We start from the raw sequence: 22096 nt of genomic DNA, 5'->3' as shown, positions 1-22096 counted from the left end.
ATGCGGCTCCAGGGCGGCAAGGTGGGATGACCCCCTCCCGCCAGCATCGGGGCATTTTGGAGCCCGTTTCGGAGGCTGCCGTCGCTGCAGACAGGCCTGCGCCTGCTCTGAGCACGGGGCGTCGGGCAGCGTGCGGCTGCCTCGCTCCTCCCTGCCGTGCCGGGTGCGTTCCTGCTCCCCATGGAAGTTGGCTGCGAGGACTGAAACCGAGAGAGGCTGAATCACGGCGTTCGCCCCGGGGGAGGGAAGGGAAGGGAAGGGAAGGAAGGGGGCGGCGGGGAGGCTGCCAGCACCCCACCCTGCCCTGCCTTGGAGCTCCCATTTACCAGGGCTTTCCCAGCTCTGCCCTCTCTGCGTGGAGCCGGGCACCGGGACAGGGGATGGGGCTGAGCCCCCAGACCCGTGGGCAGGGCTCGGGGCTCGGGGCAGAGCTAAGGGGAGGCAGTGCTGGCGGTGGGAGCAGCCCTTTGCATCTCTCTCTGGGGCAGGGCTGTCCTGTCCCCCAAGAAGGAATGGGGTTTGTCACCGATGGGTCATGGCCACCCTCGGGAGGGGAGCACCAGCCCGGCGGGGTGCGGCCGGCGGCACTCGCACCTGGATCAGCGGGAAGCGCTCAGCCCGGTGCACTGGCGTCGCGGCCCGGGAAGCAAAGGCTTGTTTATCTTCCCAACAAGCCGGGCGAGGGTGGCACAGGGCCCACGGGGCCTCCGCCCTGCTCTGACGCGCGCCTGGGCACGGCGTCCCCTCACCAGCCCCAAACTCACGTTGGGGCACACGGTTGCCTCGCTCCCGCTCCTCTGCTGGCACCGGGCGAAGCCCCTTGCAGGCCCGGGGTCCCGTCCCTGCTCCCACCTGCAGCCGTTGGGTGCAGAGGTGCCGGCAGGGTCCGGCACTCCTGGTAGCGCCGGGCAGGAATAGCAGCTCTGCGACTGGCGGTGTGACCCCGGCACTGGCCGGGGCTGCGAGCATGGCCACCGTCCCCCGAGGTGTGCAGGGCTGGCAGAGCCGGGCTGCGGGGAGGTGCCAGGAGTGCCGAGGTGGGGTGCAGGGGGGGTAAGCCTGCAGGACTCTGTGGGTTAACACCATGAAGGCAGCGCTGCGCTTCCCTGACTCCCCTGACCTTGACTGTGAAGGAACATAAATGAGTTTTTCGGCTGTCATCTCAGCTGTGCCATGCCGTGCCGTGCCGTGCCATGGGCCCCTTTCCTCCTTGTGCTGGGAGGGCTCTCGCTGTGCTTTGGATCCCCGGCTCTGTGCACAGTGATGAAATCCCGTTTTCTTGCAGGGGCGGTTGGAGCTCCGTCTCCCACCTCCCTCCAGAGCTGTGATTTCCCGACAGAGTTGGTGCCTGCAGCCAGGTGTGGCAGAGGACTGCGCAGGGGCTGATGGGGAGGGTGTGTGTGTGCAGGATGTGTCCCCTCACCCCATCCCCAAATCCGGGCAGCAGGAGGCCCAGGGATCCCCACTGTGGGCCGGGACGTGCCCTGTCGCTGGGTGCTCATCGGCGACTCGGGTGCCGGAGGCTTCACCCAGGGCTGGCAGGGAGCGGGTGAGCCGGGACGTGGCGGCAGCACCCAGCTGGACCAGTCTGGCCAGAGACTGGGGTGACGCGGGCCGCCATCACCCAGTGCCACTTGCTGCCGCTGCCGGGCTCCTGCCTCCGTTCCCCCACCGGGGCGGCGTGGAGCCCCCTTCCCGGGGTCGGGGGGTTCTCCAGGGCCGGACCCTGCCCCGCCACCGCGCTACCGGCTCCGCACCCGGGCACCCACCGATGGCGACACCGTAAAGGCCGCAGGAGCCAGGGTAGCCCCACGCGGCTGCGCGACGTGGGCCCTTGGGCGCAGGGAGGACAGCCGGGAGGCCGGGGGGGGGGCAGCCCACGGCCCGCATCCCACCCGCGCTCCGCTCCCCTTCGGCCCCTCCCGGCCGGGTGCTGCTGCCGCAGGGCCCGGGCTGCCTGCAGCCCCCGGGCGAGGCGGGGAGCGTGGGGAGGGGGACACGCAGGACAGGGGCCGGGGCGGGGGGAACCCCGAGCTCCCTCGCGGGGGTCCCGGCACCCCACGTACGCGGCCGGGGGTCCCCGCCCTGCCCCAGTACGCCCCGGCCACGCCCCCTGCCCGGGGGAGGGTCCCTGGCCCCGCCCCGAGCCCCGCCTTGCCCCGCCCAGTGACGTCACCCAGGTGGTGTCTCCCCCCTCCCCCCGCCGGCCGTCGCGCCCTTCCCCGCCCGCCGCCGCGCCCCGCCCCGCCGCCCAATCGCCTGCCGGCGAAGGGCGGGGCGGCCGCGCCCCCGCCAATGGAGAGCGGATAAACACGTCCAGCGGGGGCGGTGCCCGGCGCGCCTCGGAGTCGACGGGCGTGCCGGCGGCCCAATAGCGATCCGGCGGTGCGGGGAGGGCGGGGCGTGTACCGGGGCGGGGCAGGGCGGGGCGGTGCGCGGGGCGCTGCTCGCCTTTTGTTCGGGCAGGAGCGGGGCGGCCGGCAGTGTCCGCGCAGGGGGAGCCACCGCGCAGGTGAGCGGGGCCGGGCCGCGGGTCTGCGGCCCCCGGGGAGCTCGGGAGGGCCGGGGCGACCGGGCCGGGGCCGGGGCACGCCGGGCGTCCCGGGCTGGGGAGCGCCGGGGCCGGGCGGGCTCCGCCGTGCGGAGCTGGGGAGCCGCCGCGTTCGGGGCTGGGAGGAACCAGGTGTCCGGGCCGGGCGTCCCGGGTCGGTGGTGCCGCCGCCGCCCGTCGTCCGGGGCAGGGCTCCCCGCAGGCGGCGGAGCCGGACGCTGCCCGTGAGCCCGGCTCGTCCCGCGTGGGGCCGGGGCGAGCGGGGCGGTTGTCGCCGGCCGAGCCCCGGCCTGCGCGGATCCGGTCGGGCGGGTCCCCGGGGTCGGTTGTCCGGTTGTCCCGGTTCCCCGCCCGGCGCCGCAGGAGCGAGTTCGCAAGTTGCGACCCGCGACCCCGCGCCCCTGTACGAGGCGGCGACGGCTTCGGACTCGGCCCCGGCCCCGGCCCCGCCCGGGGCCGCGGCTCAGCGGGCGAGGCCCTGGCACGCCGCTCGCCCAGGTGGCCCCGGGGCTCTTGCGCAAAGCGTGGCTGCTCGGTGCCGCGGCCGCCGTGCCGTGAGTCATGCCGGCCAGGCCGCACCGGAGGCCGCCGGGTGCCGGTGGGCTGCCCCGCGCCTTCGGCCGCGTTTGGGGAGTCCTCTCCCCGGCTGCTGGGGGGCGGGGGGGGTTTAGCGCTGGGACCCCGCTTTGTGCGGCGCTGGGGGGGGTGTCCCGGCTGAGCCCCCCGCTGCCGGTGGATACCCGCACAGGCTAACGCGGGGGGAGCGAAACTCGGCTGTCTTCTCGTCTGGGGTTTGGAGAGGAGAGAGCACTCTAATTGCCTTAGCTGAGTGATTAGCTTAATTAATCAGGTTTACAGCAGAGATGAAAGGATAATGCTGGGAGTTGCCCGGAGAGAGAAAACGTAGGCTGCCGTACCAGCAACTTGGAGAGACGTTTGTGCTGCGCGAGGAGCGTGACGCTTGCCGAGAGGGCACGGCTACCGGCTGCGGACAGTCCTGGGTCACCCACGCCGCTGTCATGCCCGCATGGGTGTGAAGGCAGTAGCCTGCACCCGCTCTTGATGGGCGGTAGGGTCCACGCACCCCCCTGGCTTTCCCGTGATGCTGTCGGGGTGCCTGGGTGAGCCCCATGTCCGGGATGATGTCCCCCGTCACCTTCCCGGTGCTGGCAGGGTGGTGGGGGCCAGGGACACCCCGTGACCCTGCTGGGTCCAGCCCCCGTGGTCGCCGCACCTCCTGCTCCAGCCCACATTGCGCTGGTTTTGGCACCGGTGCCGCTTGCCAGCCCCGACACCCGGCGGTCTCGGGCCCATCTGCCGTCAGGCTGGTGGGGAGCCGGGGGCGAAGCGTCTCCCTGCCAGCTGCCGCGGGGACGGGGCTGGAGCGCTGCCGGGGCGTTTGCTCAGGGCTGTCGTCTGCATCCAGGGCGGGTGCGGTGCCCGTGGGGTCTGCTCCTGGCCCCGCTCTCGGGGCGAAGCGGGTGTCTGGCCCAGCTGGTAAATGGGGCTGGGAGATTTTAAGATCCCTTTCTGTGGCCCTGCCAGTGTTTTATCGGAGTCGGCTGGAAGGGCACGGGGTACCCGATGAAACAGTCTTTGTGCATCTGAAGCCTGTAATCGTTCATTGCTTTGGAGGATTTCCATAAAGTGTCATGAAAAACCCATTTGACTGCTAATTTGGCTTAAACAAGTTGGCCGTCAGGATGGGAACGCACAGAGCTCCTGGCATCAGTGGCTGAGGGGTGTTTTCACCTCCAGGGCTGGCTGCTGCGTGGGTGCTGGGGGAGACGTGGGTCCCCAGTGCTCGGGGGGCTGGCGGGGCGCTGGGGAAAGGTGGGGCGGCTGCGGCAGGGCCCTCGCTTCCAGACAATGGCGTTTACGGTCTATTGTCTGGGCAATGTGGCGTGTCCTCACCGGCTCCAGGAAGCGCATGCATCCCGGTGGGACTGAGCTGGGCTGCTGGGGGGGTCTGCTGGGGCTGGGCGTGCGAGTGATTTGTGCGCTGGCCCCAGAGCATCGACCACCTCAGCAGTGTGGGTGGCTCGTGGCTTTGCTGCAGCTGGGGACCCTGGAGAATTTCTCCTCTGGTCCCAGTGCTGTGTCTCAGTGTAATATTCGGTGCTGTCCTAATCCCATTAACTCTCTCCTTTGTTTTCCCCACCTGAAATCCTTAATCAGCTCTAGCAGCTGGGGCAGGCAACTGTGGTGCAGCTGCATGGCTTTTTCAGCTGAGGCTCATCCTGTGAGGATGGTTTCCCTTCAAGGCTGTGGTTTGGTGTGGGAGCACTTGATGGGATTTGGCTTTTTATCACACTTCCAGATCTCCGGGGTTTAAGACGGCGGCGCTTCTGCTGGGTGCACTGCCGCTTGCAGATGGCAGAGCCTTCGGGAGCGGAGCTGCCCTTGGCCCCCCCTTTGCAAGCAGGGGAAGTGGAGGCTCTTTGCAGAGAACTTTCAAGACTTTAATTGCAGCATCTGTACTGAGGCTTGTGCTAGTCTTGAAGGTTTAAATTAGACTGGCTTCTAATTAACAGAAGTTAAAAAGAAATTTAATTTCTATTAAAACTGTACAAGCCTACCTTGGACTACAGCTCTTACCTTGATTTCAGCTGGTGCTTTCCCACCTAGACAGGGTGTGTGGGGCACCCAGTATCACCCAGAGCTGGGGTTTGGGTGGTGGCTCTTGGTCCTGTGAGACTGTGGGGTGTCCCAGGTTGGTCTGTGCAGATGGAAGCAGCTGGGATGGCAGCTTGGGAGGACACTGGGGCTGCATCAGTGTCTTGAATTGCTGCAGTGCTCTCTGCTTCAGGAGGGCTGTCCCCTTCCCCATGGACACTATTTGGCAAAGCGGCGGAGGATAGTGGGGGTGTGAATGCGCAGCTACTCTGTCTCCGAAGAAATCTCAAAACTTGACCTAAGAGGCTAAACACCATGTCTGTGCTTAAACTGTGTTGGCTTTGGAGCCACACGGGTGCCTCCATGGGCAGAGCTCCCCCTCTCTGCTTCCCACCTCTGGTGTGGGAATGCTGCATGGCTTGTTGATGGCTGTGGGGGGAGATGAAGATGTTTCTAATTAGGCAGAGGTTTGAAATACCCTTCTAAATATGCCAGTCCTGATGGGTTTTGCTGCAGCTGCTGACAGGCCCGGAGGCATTTCAACACGCCTTGGTCGCTTGGCTCCAAAATCGCTTTGCAAACAGGGCAGGAGCCTTGTGCTGCTCCTGTGGATGCTGGGGCTCATTTGAACCGAGCGAGTCCTTGGGCTCCTTCTGAGACCCCAAGCAGGAACCGGAGCTGGCAGCTGGGTGAGGTGGAATGCTCAGTGTTTTCCGAATAGCCCATGCCTGGGTGATCCAACCCGCAGGAGGTGGTGAAGGCAAGTGAGCAGCGGTGCCCGCCTGGCGGGGGGGGGCCTGCTCCGGTGCTGGAGGGAGGCATGGACCCTGTGGTGTGGGATGTGCCATGGTCCCCCATGGCTTGTGAGGGTGGATGGGCTGGATAAAGTGTGTGGGCTTTGCTGGTGCAGGAGAGACCTTTGGCTGCTGTAAGGAGCCCTGCCGTAATCGCTGTGACGCGCGGGCAGAGCCCTGGTGACAAATCATTAACTTGCTCCGACAGGCCGGGTGCTGACGGGTGTTGGTGATAATTTCTTGTGAAGCGTCTGAACTTTAGAGATGTAATGCAACTGGATGGAGAAATTAAGCCGGGACTCAGCAGCCCTGTGTCCCTCCCCGCTGCCTTGGCTCCTCTGGCAGCATCAGGGCCAGGTGGCAAAATCCCGTGTTTTGGGACACCACGACTGGAGCTGGGGACAGCCTGCAAGCCTCAAAGCCTAAATTTAAAGCCTGCAACTATCATGTTGTTAAAGAACAACTTGTTCTTTGTGCTCTTTAAAACAAAATAATGATTTTTTTCTTTTATCCAGATGGAGTTATTGTGATTAATTGCACCATGCCAGTTCTCCTTTCCGTGGACAAGTGGCAAGTTCCCATCTTTCCCAGCAGTGTTTCTAATGAGATCAGCAAACTTTAATTGAGAAGGGAATGTGCCCATGTGGGTCCTCCTGATCCTGGTGCTTCTGCAGATGGCAGTGCTGGCAACTGAGGATGCGAGGAGGGGAGATGTGCTGCCAGAGACCCTGCGATGGGTCTTCAGCACGTGAATGTCCCTGGGAAGACACTCCTTGGGCTGGGGTCCTGCTGTGGGTCTTGCCCCACGTGGGCAGAGCCGGCCAGGCATGGCACAAGAGCTGCGAGAGGGGGACCTGATCCCAAATCAAGGCTGCTGGATCCGTGCCGGTGCCCAGCAGTGCTGTGCATATGGGGCAGGGAGGTAACGGTGGGCAAGCTGGGGCTGTGGCAGGGCACGGCACGGGCAGCGGTGCTCCATGGAGAAGCCCAAGCCGTGGTGCGGCAGATGGTGCTTTGGCGCAGCTCTTGCACGAGTCCCAGGTGTCGGGCAGTTCTCGGGGCCGTGGTGCCCCGTGCAAGGGCTCGGCTGCCCCATAGCGTGCTGCAGGAGGGTGGGTGTCATGCCCAGTGTTGTGTGTGTTCTCGCAACGGGAGAGCGCTTGACGGATAATACCTTGTCATTTTGTGATGTGAAGTGCCAAAATATTACAGCCTGGACTTGGCGTGTGCTGGAGCTGTCAGTAGCTGTTAATTCGGGTGCAGGCGAGGCACTTGCAGAGGCTTGGGGAACGTGCTCTGCTTTGATGGAGAGCATCCGCCACGATCCGCTCTGCTCAGCTGAAATGCCGTGCTGCTGGGGCTGGCTCTGCTGCTGGGAGACTGGTCTCGCCGTGCTCGGAGCGGGGGGATGCAGTACCCGCTGAATAGCAGGAGCAGTGGGGGCTTTGTATGGGGCTCTCGGCAGCTCAAACTTAACCTTGTCGGGAGCAGCTGAAAAATAAATAGGGTTTTAGAGGCTCCTCCAGTGAGGAAGCCCAGCTCGAAGAGTAGCCCTTGCACCCCTCGCTCCCTTCCCCGAGTGACCTGAAGTTGTCGGAGCTGGTGGGTCGGCCGGGAGCCGCTCCGGATGTGCGAGCGATGGCGAACAAAGGCCATCGGCTCCTTTGTGTGCGGGGCCGGGGCCAGGGCGGCCTCGCACCGTTACAGCTTGCTTTCTAACAAGAGACTGATCCCCCGTCGCCAGTCTCCTCCTCATTAAACTTCAAGCTGCTCTCGTTCCCCTTTGAATTCTTCCACTTATCTTCACTGTAGAGCCCCATTGAAAGGGCTCGTGGTAGCCGGGATCTGAGACTAATGCTTCCCATTGATGCTGGTGAGGTCTTGAAAAGCTCCTTTCTCTGCCTCCTCCTGCTGCGTGTTCCTGCGAGGGATCCTCTTCAAAACCATTGAAGCTTCTGTACAGCGCTGGGTCTGTTGCGGTGTCTGCGGGAGCTTCGTTAGCTGCAGCCCCTGCTTTGTTAGCTCTCGGTGCAATGGTGTCGCTCCTGGGTGCCTCTGGGCAGGGGGTTGCAGGTGGAGGGGGTCCTCAGGGTGCAACTCTCCCGGGTGTACCAAGCCCTGGCTGCCCTTGCCCTGAGGAGGGCCATGGTGCTGAGGGCAGTGGTGCTGTGGCTGTCGAGACTGCTGTCCCTGAGCCTCGCTGTCTGTGCAAACAGTCGCTAATCCCCTGGCTGCTCCAGGAGGGTGGCGAGGACCGGAGATCGCTTGCGTGTAGCCTAAGTGCTTCTAAAATAGTCTTCTCTTGCATTGCATTTGTTGAATTGCCTTAACTGCCTCTTTTCCTTTTCTTAACTTCCCTTTTCTTAAAAGCCTAAGTGACTGTAATTGCAGTTGCTCACATGCTTCCCACAGCTGAGCTCACCCCCTCGCATGGTGAGGGGGCACCTCCAGCGCTGCTGCTCTGTTCCTGGCAGGGCCAGGAGGGATGCGTGCAAGGACAGGGCTCCGCAAGAGAGCTACAGCAGCCCCCCAGCTGGCATCCCACGCTGCTCCGGGCTGGCCAGCACGGTGTGCTCTGTGCGGGGGCAAGGGCCGGCTGGAGCTGTGCGTGATGTGTTTGGGCTGCCTCTCGCACAACTCCCCCCCCCATCAGGTGCCTGCTCCTGTGCAGCCCCTGCCTGGGACTTGGGATGTGGGGGTGCTGTGCCCCCCGCCTGCTCACTTAGGGGTGGTCCCCCCCATTGGGGGTGACAGCCGCTCACCGCAGGGACTGCTGCTCCTCAAGAAGTCCCTGGGCAAATAGCTATTTTTGCATGAAGCAGCATTTATGGCTTCCCTGCTGTTGTTTTGGGCAGCTCGGCCATACGTCTGCTGGCTGTGTCCTGCCTGTGCGAGGCCGAAGGCTTCTCCCAGCAGCCGGAGGGAAGGGCTGGTCAGGCCTGGGGGCTGTGTGTTTGCTGGAGACTTCCTCCGCAGACGGTGTCCCGGGGGGGCGATGCTGCCTGGACACTGATCAAATGGCTCTGGGGGCGGATGAGCTGCTGGCTGGTGCCTTACAGCTGCTGGAGCTTCCTCCGCCTTCCCCGGCATTCCTGGCTGCGGGAAGTGGTGGGAGAGGGATTAACCTTCTCCTGGCTCTCCCCTGCATGGGGGTGGCTGAAGCCCCCTGTGCGGCTCAGCCCGTTCCCCATCGTGGTGCTGGGGGCACGCTGGAGGTGCTGTCCCCTCTCTGGGGTCCCCCACATCTGCCTCACTGTTTCCCATGGGGTTTCCTCGCTGTTCCTGAGTGCGAGTCCCGTTTCCCCAGGGTCCTGGCTCTGTGCAGGCAGAGGGGCTCAGCCAGGGCTGGGTGGTACTGCTCGGCCCTTGCTGTGCTCTGCTTCCCACTCTGGTTAACAGCAGCCCAGTGGGAGGGAGGTAAGGGCCAGGCTCAGCAGCCTGGCTGCGGAGGGGGCTAGAGCCCACCCGAGCATCCCCTGTGCTCATGGGGTATTTTCACATGTGCCCCAAATACCCCCTGCTTCTCCGTCCTGCATGAGCTGCTGCCCTCCCCTTTGCCGCTGGCAGGGGTCCTGCCCCACTGCAGCCGTTCACCACCAAAAGTGCTGCCGGTGCATGGCTCCTGCTGAAGGTGAACACGGGCGTAACCAGCATCCCCTGCCTGGGGGACTGCCTGTCTCGCTCCGATCCCGCTGAGGAGGAGGGAGGACATCTGAGGACAGAGCCCAGCCGCGGAGGACGGGGGAGAAGCTCGTGTCAGGCGTCTGGCCCTCGTTGAGTGACGAGCAGAGGACGTTTGACACAGGGTTCAGAAAATGTCACTGCTCGCCGCTAGAGAGTCTGACATTTGCTCCACTGGCCCCGTCACCTCGGGTGCCACTGGCCTCGCTGGCCGCCCACGGCGGTGAGCAAACACCCCAGGGGCTGCTGGCAGGGCGATGCTCCAGGGGAAGGACGGGTGCTACGTTTAACAAGGTGCCTGTGGTCCTTTTCTGGGGGGCTCCTGGGGAGGGAGAGTCCCCTGAGCTGTGTAACACCCATCCCCGGTGGCCCCTCTCCCCCATTCCTGCAGGGCACCGTGCTCAGACGGGTCTAACACGGTGCTCATTAGCTTGGACCCACTCTCCTGCTTGGAGCTTGTCTGGGGCCGATCACCTGAGCTTGTGTCTGGGCTCTGAGGAGCTTTGCTGGCTTTTGATGTCCCTGGGGTGCCGGCGGTGCAGACAGAGGGGGTGGCGGGGGGGGGGGGGTGGCTCATGCATAATGCAGCGCTCTGTAAGAAGCCAGTGTCTGAGCTGAACTCACAGAGGTTTGAAAAATTAAGTGCCTGTCAAACGCCTGTAAATTGTAGAGCAGCCGTTACCGGTTGACCGATGGCGCAGGCGGCACCAGCCCCTCCTGCCAGCTCCAGCTTGCTGCTGCCTGGGTGTCCCCGTCCTGGCTGGGGTGGGTGCTCGGGGTCCTTACACCCCCCTCTGTTGTGCAGGGAGCTTTCCTGCTCCGTGCTCCCCTTGCCTGCCCTGTCCAGGGCAGCTTTCCAGTGTCAGCCTGGGGGTGCCGGGGTCCCTCTGGCCGCAGCCCTGCTGCCGGGGCTCTGCGTGCCAGCTCCTGGCAGGGATGTGCGATGGCTCGCGCCGATTCCTGCACCGTGGCAACTTGCCCTGCCGGTGCCGGCAGAGTGCCCTCCTGCCCGCCATGCTTCCCCGGGCATGATTTGGCATTGCTTTTCTTGGGCTTCCCGACACAATTTGGAGGCTCTGCCGCTATGGCCAGGGTGACCTGGCTGGGAGGACTTGCTCTTCCAAATGCCAACGCGACAGCTCATGAATACACACGGGGTGTGCGGCACTGTTGGCGCTCCCGGCTCGGCACGAGGGCTCTCCTGGCCGAACCCTGCTCTGGCACGGGGTGGGGAGCAGAGCCGGGCTCGCCCTGGCGCTGTGTATCACGCACCACCCGCTGCACCAAACAGAAACCCCAGCTCCTGCCCGTGCCCCGCCGTGGGAATGATCTGCCCCCGCTGCCCTCCATTAGTGGGTCCCTCTCTTGCTGCCTTATAAACATGCATTATGCACAACCCATTAAAGCCGGAGCTGTACTTAGTCTGCGGATTGCTGCTTGACAGCTCAAAAAATATCGAATTGACAGGAGCAGCGCCCTGCCCTGGCTCTGGGAAGGTAGCTGGGTGGGGGACGGACATGGTGGGGTGCAGGATGCATCCAGCTGGGGGGACGGGAGCGTGGTGGGGCTCCTGCCTCCCACCAGCCGCTGCTCCCTGGGAATAAGCGTTTGAGCCTGGGCTGGGATTTTTCCCTGTGAGCGCCGGCCTGTGCCGCTCGTGACGGCTCGGCCGCTCCTTGGGAATAGCCGGCAGCGCTGGGGCGAGCCGCGCCAAGCCCGTGCGCGCCATGCCCTGCCGGGCCGCCCCACGCAAGCCGCGTCCTCGGCCACCACCCGACGCCCTGAGTCAGCCACCGGTGTGGTGGGAGACCGGGGCTGGTGAGGGGCTCGTCCCCCCTTCCCCTTGCTCCCCTGAGGAGGATGCTGTGGTCCGAGGCTGCCGCACCAGCCCGCCTGGTCCCTGAGCTGTGCCAGCGGCTGGAGCAGAGCCAGGGGTGCGCGGCCGCCCTGGTCCAGCTTGCTGCATGAATCAGTGCCGGTGGAGGTGGTAATTACACCTCTCTTTGGAAGTGCGGTTGCTGCTGCGCCCAGCTATGCCGGGCGGCAGCTGCTTCCTTCGCCTCTTATCACCTCTGAAACTCTGACTCATCCCCAGCCCTGTGCGGCCGGAGGAAGGGGCAGAAGTCCGGCGGGTGCCTGGGTGGTGGGTCAGCAGTTGTAGGGCTGGCTGGGTGTTGTCTCCATCCCTCTCTGCCTCCCTCCATCCCTGCTCTCCTGGCCGTGCCGGGGGGCTGGATGCGGGGCTGGTGACTCACAGCCCGGCAGCGTCCTCCTGCCCCGATGAGCTCGGGTTAATCCATGAGCCATCCTCCCTCCCTCTGCATCCCCAAATTAAAGACAAGGGAAACCCAGCCCTGCTCGCAAGCAACCTTGGCTGGTTCATCCTGAGTTTTGGGATGTGCTGGGTTGCCCTGTCCTGGCACCGTACAGCCACAGCGTGGTGCTCGGCACAGCACGGTGAGCGCCCGGCGCCAGACCGTGCCATGGGTGCTTGTGGTGCTGAAAACCACAGGAGAGCCAAGCCGGTGGCTTCGCCTGGTTGTTTTTGGGTGCTTTAGGAGTGTCCCAGCAGACTTGTAAAAAGGTTTGTTTTATTCTGGGAGCTGCAGCCCTGTGGCTCTCCCCAGCTCTCTGCCAGGCTCTGTCTCTGGTCTTCAAAAAGACTGTGGGCAGCCGGGGGAGCCTGGAGTGGGGCGGGGGGCTGGCTGCGGGGCCCCTCGGTGCCAGGCAGAGCCTGCTCACGCCTTTGCCACCGAGGCGGTGAGACACGGCGTTGGGTGGCAGGCGCTGGCTGATGGCTCAGCCAGCCGTGCGCGGTCTGCGCCGGTTGCAGCCACGGTTCATGTCTGAACACGAGCAGCAAAGTGCTGAGCTGTGGGTTCGTCATCCTGGTGCCGCCTTTCATCTCGTGTGGGGGAGGAGGGCAGATAGCAATCTGCTCGATCTGCTCGTGGGCTGCGCAGGGGCCGGCTGCCGCGCCGGGGTCTGCTGCGCGCTTCGGTGCGGGAGAGGAGCGGGAGGGTGCTGGGGGGAGCTGGGCTCTGCCAGAGGTGTAACTTTTCCCCTTCGTGCCCCGCAGAGCAGCCATGGAGGTGATGAACATGATGGAGCAGCCGATCAAGGTGACAGAGTGGCAGCAAACCTACACCTACGACTCGGGCATCCACTCCGGCGTCAACACCCAGGTGCCCTCCGTCAGCAGCAAGTGCCTCGGGGACGACGATGAGGTCTACGGGAAGCAGTACACCATCAAGAAGACGACCACCACGAGCTACTGCCAGGGAGGGAGCCAGGGCCAGAGCCAAGCGCAAGGTAGGGGCTGCAGGGCCGGGCTCATCCGCGAGCTTGGCTGCTCGCTCACTGCCTTCCTCCGCCTCCCCCATGAGCCGTGCTCCTTCTGGGCACTCCTCTACGCCGCCTTCCACACGCCGGGAGCTGTTGCTACCTAAAATATGCTCCCTCCTGTCCTTCCCTGCGCCGAGAGGCTCTTGCGTAGGGGCGGCGTGCAGCCAGCCCGCACTAGTGCTGAGCTGTGCACGCACATCCGAGCATGCCGGTGGGTTGGCTCGAGATGGGAACAGCTGATCCCAGCCCACGGATCGGCCGTCTGCTCTGCTGCCTGTCTGCCTGCTCTGGAAACCTGTCTCGGCGCGGCTGGCAGAGCTGCCAGCGTGTGCCGTAAAGCCCCGCCAGCCGGCCTGTCTTCTCCGGCTGCTGCGAGGGCGAAGGAGACAGAGACGCAGCCCCCAAAGCCAAAGGAGATGCTTCCTCCAGCTTTATCCCTTAAAAGAGGACTGGTTTGCTCCACTCGCCTGTGTCGTTCCCCCCGTCAGCGGTGGGCCCTGGAAGGTTTAATTGCCAGCTCCCCCACAGAGGCAGAGCCCCATGGAGAGGGATGAGCCCTCCCGATCCCCGCACAGTCCCTGTGCCATAGAGGTGGGCACTGCAGGTGGCCGGCTGCAGCATCTCTGTCCCGGGGGTCGCGCTCGTCCTGGCATCCTTGATGGGGAAAGCCTCCGTGTCCTTCTCCTAATCCCTAGTGCCAGCTGGTCCCAAGTTGCAAATATCCTTATTTTTTTTAATTAATGGGCCTTGTGTGACAACTGCCTAATCATGCTGCCTAATTGAGCGTTGTCTTATCTCTGCGCTGCCGTATCTGTTTACACTTTGAAGCACCAGCTCCTTGCAGAGCGTGCTGGGACTGCTGACGTTGTTGCCGGTGTCGTTGCGTGAAGCTCTTGCTCAGCTAATTGAAATTGGAAAGCAGGGCTGGGAGCATTCCTTGGAGAGAGCCGGACTCTAACGCTGCCTCCCCATCTCCCCCTGCAGCGGACATGGAGGCTCAGCTGGCCATGACCCGGGCCCAGCGCGTCCGGGCCGCCATGTACCCCGAGACGGTGGAGGACCGCTCCCTGCTCATCACCACCCAGCTGGAGGGGCAGCAGACCAACGTGCAGCGCCTGGCAGAGCCCTCCCAGATGCTGAAATCGGCCATCGTGCACCTCATCAACTACCAGGACGACGCCGAGCTGGCCACCCGCGCTATCCCGGAGCTCACCAAGCTGCTCAATGATGAGGACCCGGTAAGGAAGCGTGGTTTGCCTCTGGGCTTTCAGCTGCCAGACTTGCTGGGCGCGCTTCCCCAGCCATGGCGGCACAGCCGGGCTCCCGTCCTCGCGGGGCTGCGTGGCTGCCGTCTGGCTCCGTCCTCTTGACAGAGCTCTGCGGTTGCTTCTGCCCCGCAACAGGACCTAGCCCACCTCTGCCCACCCGCGTCTCCTCACAGCCTGTCCTCGCTGCTCAGACACGCTGCTTCTCCTGCCCTGGCCTTGCACAGATGCTGAGTGCTTCTTGCTGGCTCTCGGTGCTCCAGCCCCCCCTGCCCTCCCCCTGCCCGTCCCTGCAGCACGCTTGTGCTCTGTGGACCCGGCTGTGTGCTGCCCGCTGCTGCAAACTGCAGTGTAGCTCCTGGAGCATCATGAATGATGATTGTTAAAAATAACAATCCTTGCCTGCGCTGCTGTGCCAGCTCTGCTGCTCCGGAGCCGCCCTGCGCGGCGCGATGCGTGGCAGCCCTGGGCCGGCTCTCGCCCGGCAGACTGGGATCCCTCCGGTGATGGGCAGCAGTGTGACCCCTTCCCACCTGCCGGCTTCTCTCCCCACCCCAGGTGGTTGTCAGCAAAGCAGCCATGATCGTCAACCAGCTCTCCAAGAAGGAGGCGTCGCGCCGTGCCCTGATGCAGTCACCCCAGATCGTGGCAGCCGTGGTCCGCACCATGCAGAGCACCAGCGACCTGGACACGGCCCGCTGCACCACCAGCATCCTGCACAACCTCTCGCACCACCGCGAGGGCCTGCTCTCCATCTTCAAGTCTGGCGGCATCCCGGCCCTTGTCAGGATGCTGAGGTATGAGGGTGCTGGCGGGGGGTCCTGAGAGGACGGCAGAGCCGAGCGGTCCCTCCTGGGCTGTCAGCCAGGCGAGTGCCTGGGCTGGGGGCAGAGGAGGGGAGGGCTCCTGCTGCCCTTAGACGTGGGTTCTCCTGCTCACACCGAAACACGGGAGTGGGAGACCTTGAGCCTTTTAGCCTGCGAAAGCCCCAGGGGCTCTGCAGGGGCAGGAGGAGGGGAGCAGTCCCGCACGCTGCCTCGTCTGTGGAGATGGGGCTCAGTCTCTTGCTCTGCCCCGAGGAGTGGGTGTCCCTTCTCTGAGGGCCACCCCGGGGCCACACGGCACGGCGGCCTCGCACCGGGTCCTGCTGAAGGGCGCTGGGTGGGAGTCGGGGCTCGGGGCAGCTCTGTGGGCTCCGCTGGCAGGCTGGTGAGCCTGGAGGCAGCTGCCCGCGCTGACGTGGCTCCGTGCTGCCTGCCTGCAGCTCGCCAGTCGAGTCGGTCCTCTTCTACGCCATCACCACCCTGCACAACCTGCTGCTCTACCAGGAAGGGGCCAAGATGGCTGTGCGCCTGGCCGACGGCCTGCAGAAGATGGTTCCCCTGCTGAACAAGAACAACCCCAAGTTCCTGGCTATCACCACTGACTGCCTTCAGCTCCTCGCCTACGGGAACCAGGAGAGCAAGGTGGGCTCGGAGAGCCTGGCCTGCCCGGCGGCGCGGGGTCCTGCTGGAGGGAGGGCAGGAGGGGGGTAGTTGCCCAACCTTGCTCCTTGCAGGCAGAAGCCCAGGAGGCAGGGGTGGGAGCTCCCACCGTCTCAGCCCGTCTGCCCCCCGGCCACAGCCGGCAGCGGAGCAGTAGTGCTGTCTGCAATGCTGCTGCATCCGACCTCTTGCAGGTGGAGCGTCCCTGAAAGCGCAGACTGTCCCAGTCGGGCTGGTAGATCGGCTTGGCTGGGTTTCTCCCCCTGCTCCTCCGGGCAATGCCTCTATCCTTGTTCTTTGGCTGCTTCTCTCTCCTCCTACGCACGAGTCGTCCCAGCCTCGTGTGGAGGTTCGGTCCCTGGACCTGCTCCGATACTGGCTGGGTGGGGGGCCGCTGCCTGTCCCACCTGCGGCGTGGGGCGAGGGACCCCGGTGCGCAGGGCTGGGGTGGCCGGTGCGGGCGGTGGCAGTGCACGGCCCCGGCAGGGGTGACCCAGAGCACTCCTGCATGCCAAGGGGTTGGATCTCCTGCCTGACTTGTGTCCTGGCACGAGCTGGGGAAACCAGAGTGGTGGTCCCGGCAGCCTGGAGCTGCCGCACGCCCCAACCCTGGCCCTTCTGTCTTGCAGCTGATTATTTTGGCCAACGGAGGACCCCAGGCCCTGGTGCAGATCATGCGCAGCTACAACTACGAGAAGCTGCTCTGGACCACGAGCCGGGTGCTCAAGGTGCTGTCGGTGTGCCCCAGCAACAAGCCTGCTATCGTTGAGGCTGGTAAGAGGGGCTGGGGGGCTGCGGCAGAGCCGGTGTCAAACAGGAGGAGGATGGTGGCGTCGGGGTGATGCAGCTGAGGGTGCCGTCTCGCAGCTGATGTGCGAGACAGGTAGATGCCTTGCACAGCCAGGTGAAACCACCTGCGTGTGTCCTGGTTTCTTGCTCTGAAAGGCTGCTGAGGTGCTTTCCTGGCACCGTGCGTGGGCAAGATCTGGCCTGGCTGGCCGGGAGCTGTCTTCCCGCACCGCATTGAGCATCTGCTAAGACACGAGGCTGTGTGGTGCGTTGGAGGCATCGGTCAGGTGGTGCCCAGCCCGTACTCACCACGCAGACCCACTGTCTCTCCCTTCTCTCTGCTGGGGCAGCTTTGGGTATTTACAGATGGGCTGGTGTCTCCTTTCCTGGCAGGCGGCATGCAGGCATTGGGCAAGCACCTGACCAGCTCCAGCCCCAGGCTGGTCCAGAACTGTCTCTGGACCCTGCGAAACCTCTCTGACGTGGCTACCAAACAGGTGAGTCTGCGGGACCCTGAGTCATGCTTCAACACAGCATTTCGGAGGCTTCTCCGAACCAGCTGCTGGGCTGCCCCTCGCCCTCTGCTTGTGCCAGACTGAATCCAAAGCAATATCCTTGTGCCGCTTCCAGTCCCAGTGAGCTGTGGGGCGGTGGCAGCACGTGTGCCTGGCGGAGCGAGGGGATGCCCAGCTGTGCCTGAGCCCCGCTGCAGCAGGGGTTTGCCTGGCGTTGCGGGAAGCTGCTTACTGCCCACGGCCCTTCCCGTGCCAGCCGGCTGCCAGCACTCGTGCCATGTCCCCGGCCGTGTGCCGCAGCCACCGGCAGTTGCTGATGCGCTCAGCAGGGCATCGCCAGGGCTGCTGCTTGCTCTGACTCAGGGAGTCCAGGGCTTGTGCCCGTGGGGCTGGGAGGCAGTCAGTGCGAGGGTGACCCCGAGTTCTGCTCTGGCGTTGCTCTCCCCAGCCCTGTGCCGCCTCCTGATGCGTTCCCCATCTGCTGGGGCCGCCTCTCTGTGCAGATTAGCGCCTGATGCAGCGTGGAAACTATTTGGGTTGGCTCGTAACCATCACCTGGCTCTGTGGATTGAGGGGGGGGACGTGGCCATGGCGCCTTTAACTCCTTCCTGCCCCGCTGCTGGCTGCCTGCCGGCATGGCTGGCACCCGGGTCACCCCGGGACCACGTGAGGAGCACTGGCGGGTGCATTGTTTGCACTTCCCAGCGGAGACAAGCTGCCAGAGACGTTAAACTCCAAGTAAAGCCGCACATGTTGTGACCGCCTGTTGCTCACGCCGTGCCGGCATCGTGGAGAAGCAGCTCTGGCTGCAGGGGGACAGGGAAAGGCGCGGCGTGGGAGGACAAATGCTGCCTCTGTGCCATTGCTGCCTGCTCTGACCCATGCGGAGCTGGGAAGCGCGTGGGGCAAGGATGTGGCGTGCCAGGGTCTGCAACAAGGGGTGTGCGAGCCCCAGCGAGAGCAGCCACACGAGCTTGGGTCTCGAGGGGAGAGGGTGCCAGGTCTGGGAGGAAGAGCACGGCCCGGGGCTGGATCCTCTCTGCAATGGCAGGAGCCATCCTTGCAGGAGGGGGGTCCTCCTCTCCCAGGCTGGGTGTCCGGCCTGTCCGGGGGGAGCAGCTCTGGCTCCCCTCGCCCAGGTGACAGACACAGAGGACAGGCACGGGGCTGCAGCCCAGCTGCTGGCTGAGCCCAGATCTGGCTGCGGAGGTGCCTGGTCCGACCTCCCGTCCCCCTTCCCGCAGGAGGGCCTGGACGGTGTCCTCAAGATCCTGGTGAACCAGCTGAGCTCTGATGACGTGAACGTGCTGACCTGTGCCACCGGCACCCTCTCCAACCTGACCTGCAACAACAGCAAGAACAAGACCCTGGTGACGCAGTCGAACGGGGTGGAGGCCTTAATCCACACCATCCTGCGGGCAGGCGACAAGGAGGACATCACCGAGCCGGCCGTCTGCGCTCTCCGGCACCTCACCAGCCGGCATCCCGAGGCCGAGATGGCGCAGAACTCGGTGCGGCTCAACTACGGCATCCCCGCTATCGTCAAGCTCCTCAACCAGCCCAACCAGTGGCCACTGGTCAAGGTAAAGGGTCTGGGGGGATGTTGGGAGCTGGAGGAAGCCGGTGGCTGGGCTTGAGCGAGCCCTCGGCTGCTGGCCCGTGGTGGGACATGCTGCCGAGGGGAGTCTGCGGCCGGTGCTGTGCACGGAGCGATGGTGGGCTGCTGCCGCTGCGGCTCTGGTCCCCGCTGGGCTGCATCCTTGACGGCAGCTAATGGAGGAAATGGCTTCTGCTGGCTGCTCGGCTGCAATCAATACCTGCCCCGGCCTCCCCCGCCGTGAGGGGGCCGGATCCGGTGTGGGAGGAAGATGGAAGTCAGCCTGCGCTGTGGAGGGGGATGGGGTGGGAGAGGCAGGGGGAGGGCAGCCTGGCTGGTGGGTCCCGCTGCTCCAATCCACGGTCGAGACGAATCTCTCCTTCCCCACTTCTCTCCTCCAGGCTACCATAGGCCTGATCCGCAACCTGGCCCTGTGCCCGGCCAACCATGCCCCGCTCCAGGAGGCTGCCGTCATCCCTCGCCTGGTCCAGCTGCTGGTCAAGGCTCACCAGGATGCCCAGCGGCACGTAGCAGCCGGCACGCAGCAGCCCTACACGGTGAGTCCCCACGGCAGGATCGGCCGGGGGTGGCCCTTTGCCTCCGTGCTCCTGGCACAGCCCGGCACCCCAAAAGCCGAGCTGTCCTTGGGGGGTAGCTTGCGACCACGCTCAGGGTGGTCTCGTGCCCTGGCGTGGGGCACACCGGCTGCTTCAGGGCGCCAGCTGAGCGTTTGTCCCCTGGCAGGACGGAGTGAAGATGGAAGAGATCGTGGAGGGGTGCACGGGGGCACTGCACATCCTGGCCCGGGACCCCATGAACCGCATGGAGATCTTCCGCCTCAACACCATCCCTCTCTTCGTGCAGGTCAGGGGCTGGGGGGACATGGGGGCTGCACTTTGCCACCTCCCGCATGGCTGGCACAGCCCCGCGGTGCCGGGGCCAGGGGGCCACGGCGCTCGGCTGGCGGCATCCGTGTGTCAGACCACATCAAGGAGCCCGACAGCTCCTCGCTGGCTGCTTCACGTTGGCGCTAATCTCTCCTGACAGCTCCTCTACTCGCCGGTGGAGAACATCCAGCGTGTCGCGGCTGGTGTGCTGTGTGAGCTGGCCCAGGACAAGGAGGCGGCAGATGCCATTGACGCGGAGGGGGCCTCGGCTCCGCTGATGGAGCTGCTGCACTCCAGGAACGAGGGGACAGGTGAGCGCTGCCGTGCCGGGGGCTGTCAGCCGCGTGGCATCGCCCCAGCTGCGGCTGGTCTGGGGCTTCTGGTGCCTCGGCGCCACACGGCACCGGGGGCTGAGGCTGCTGCCCTTCCCCTGCAGCCACCTACGCAGCCGCCGTGCTCTTCCGAATCTCGGAGGACAAGAACCCCGACTACAGAAAGCGTGTCTCCGTGGAGCTCACCAACTCCCTCTTCAAGCACGACCCGGCAGCCTGGGAGGCGGTGAGCATCCCACTGGGCACGGAGACAAGCCCTTTTCCCTGGGGAAACCGGAGCCTCTTAAGATGGCCCTGTCCTGCCTCCAAAACCTGCCGCCACCGCCTCCGACCAGAGCTTGGACGGGAGCGACCGGCAAATGTGGGGAGGCAGGGGGTGGATGGGCTCTGGCCTCTGCTCTCCAGCAGCCCTGGGTCATGGTACCCGCTACCTGGGCTGGGGCTGGGCACCAGGTAGCTGCTGAGCATCGTGCACACGTGAGCACGAATGCCCTCTTCAGTTGCGTCACCTTCTTTTGTAGGCTCAGAGCATGATCCCCATCAACGAGCCCTACTCAGATGGTGAGTACGGCACCAGCTCCTCCTGCGGGGTCCCCCCGTGGGCTGTGCTCTGGCGGGGCAGTTGCCTCGTCTCACCAAACCAGGCTGGTTTTAAAGCCTTTCTCGGACGGCTGCCAGCAAAGCGCCAGCCCGGCCTGCCTGGGGATGCTCAGCGGGATTGCTCAGCTCCCCCGGGAGAACGTGCGGGGGCCGTTCCCCTGTGTGCCTGGGCTGGCCCAGAGGCTTGGGGCAGGTGGGCGGCTGGTGGCCCTTGTGTCCTTTGCAGCACCACGTGCCACACGCTGCCCTGGGTGGGGGGGACGAGGAGGAGGGTGGCTGAGGTCTGGAGAAGTCTCTCTCGCCAGTGGGAGCTGAGGTTGCCGTGTCCCTTCCCTTGCAGAGCTGGACCCCGGCTACCGCCCCATGTACTCGGGTGACATCCCCCTGGACCCCATCGACATGCACATGGACATGGACGGGGACTACCCCATGGACGCTTACAGCGACGGCGTCCGAGCGCCCTTTGCTGACCACATGCTCGCCTAACCTGCCCCGCAGCCCCCGCACCAGGTAGGTGCTGGCATATCCTTGGGGCGCGGGCGCTTGTCGAGGGCACGCTCATCCCCGGAGCAGGCCGGGTGGCCGGCTGAGGCAGGGCTGGCTGCTGGAGCCTGGTGTGCCGCGGAGTCCCTGGTGCTGCTGTGGGGTCCCCGGCGCTGCCGCGGGTCAGCATCCCCATTGCCTCAGGGGGCCCGGGGCCCTGGGCTCTGGTCTCCTCCAAAATGCCCCCTCGGTTGAGTAACAGGTTCTCTCTCCCGCTGCGCGCAGGTGTTTTCTCCATACAGAAGAGGGTGGCCCCAGAGCTGAGCATTCGCAAGAAGGACTTGGGAGACAGAAGTGCCTGAGAAGACAAACTTTTCCATTCCCACGAGAGGTTTTATTTTTCGATTATTTTTTTTTCTTCGCTGTGGGTCTGTGGAGAAGGTCCTTCCTCCTGGGACTGCTTCGAGCACCTACTGCCGCATCCAGCATCCAAGATACTGTTTCTGAAGCTTTAAAACACACAAACCCTGCACCGTTAGCAACCTTTCATTGGCAAAATAGTCTTTTCTATGAATATATATTTCTTTTTTATTTTTAATATGGTGCCAACGGCTTTTGCCGTCTTTAAGTTTGTGCTTTCTAACTTCCCCACTATTTGTTCTGCGTGTTAGTGTTCTAGGAAAGGAATCTAATACGGGAAAACCCTTTGCTTTCTGCAAACTCTAACTTAATCAGGCCAATCCAGAGTTTGCAGAAAACAAAGGGTGCCGTGTCCCAGGACCTTCGTTTTAGCCATCGGGATGTCTGCGGTTTAATTCTTTCCGATCAGCCGTTGGGGAGCTGACTTTGTGTACCTGCCTATCCTACCAGTACCCATAGAGGAGTGACTCCAGCATTAGGAACTGTGTCCTTGTACCGATCTCTGTTGCACATTTTAACCCGTTTCCCTTCTTTTTGGTGAGTGGTGTGTTTCTGTCCCCTCCTCCCTTATCTAACACATTTTTTAAAGAGGTTCTAGATCTGACGGTGGTTTAACGCTTCCACCGGAAAGGGATGGACAGTTACTGGAGTGTGGTTCAGGAATGGAAGATTTTATTATTTCTGTAAGTTGTTTTTGTATAGACCAAAGCAAAGAATAAAATAACCCCCCCAGCCCC

General features: G+C 64.1%; 1 protein-coding gene across 1 annotated transcript; it reads left to right on the top strand.

The window, feature by feature from the left end:
• Window positions 1–2421: 2421 nt before the first annotated feature.
• Window positions 2422–22096, top strand: JUP (junction plakoglobin). The gene is made up of 15 exons (XM_049800679.1): window positions 2422–2512; window positions 12722–12954; window positions 13972–14225; window positions 14811–15049; window positions 15517–15718; window positions 16366–16510; window positions 16919–17022; window positions 18285–18623; window positions 19039–19194; window positions 19382–19501; window positions 19685–19835; window positions 19961–20082; window positions 20378–20417; window positions 20797–20966; window positions 21225–22096. Exons 2-14 carry the CDS (start codon window positions 12729–12731, stop codon window positions 20940–20942), a joined length of 2244 nt encoding a protein of 747 aa, XP_049656636.1. The 5' UTR covers window positions 2422–2512; window positions 12722–12728; the 3' UTR covers window positions 20943–20966; window positions 21225–22096.

This window comes from Accipiter gentilis, chromosome 5 (assembly GCF_929443795.1).
Source record: "Accipiter gentilis chromosome 5, bAccGen1.1, whole genome shotgun sequence".
In the NCBI taxonomy this organism is placed as follows: Eukaryota; Metazoa; Chordata; class Aves; order Accipitriformes; family Accipitridae; genus Astur; species Astur gentilis.
This window is presented reverse-complemented; position numbering and strand designations above follow the sequence as displayed.

Excerpts from the sequence above, each read along its gene's own strand:
- JUP (XM_049800679.1), top strand. The coding sequence starts at position 12,729 with ATGGAGGTGATGAACATGATGGAGCAGCCGATCAAGGTGACAGAGTGG. Across the intron at positions 15,719-16,365 it reads ACGGGAACCAGGAGAGCAAG|CTGATTATTTTGGCCAACGG; the intron begins GTGGGCTCGGAG and ends TCTGTCTTGCAG. Across the intron at positions 18,624-19,038 it reads ACCAGTGGCCACTGGTCAAG|GCTACCATAGGCCTGATCCG; the intron begins GTAAAGGGTCTG and ends TCTCTCCTCCAG.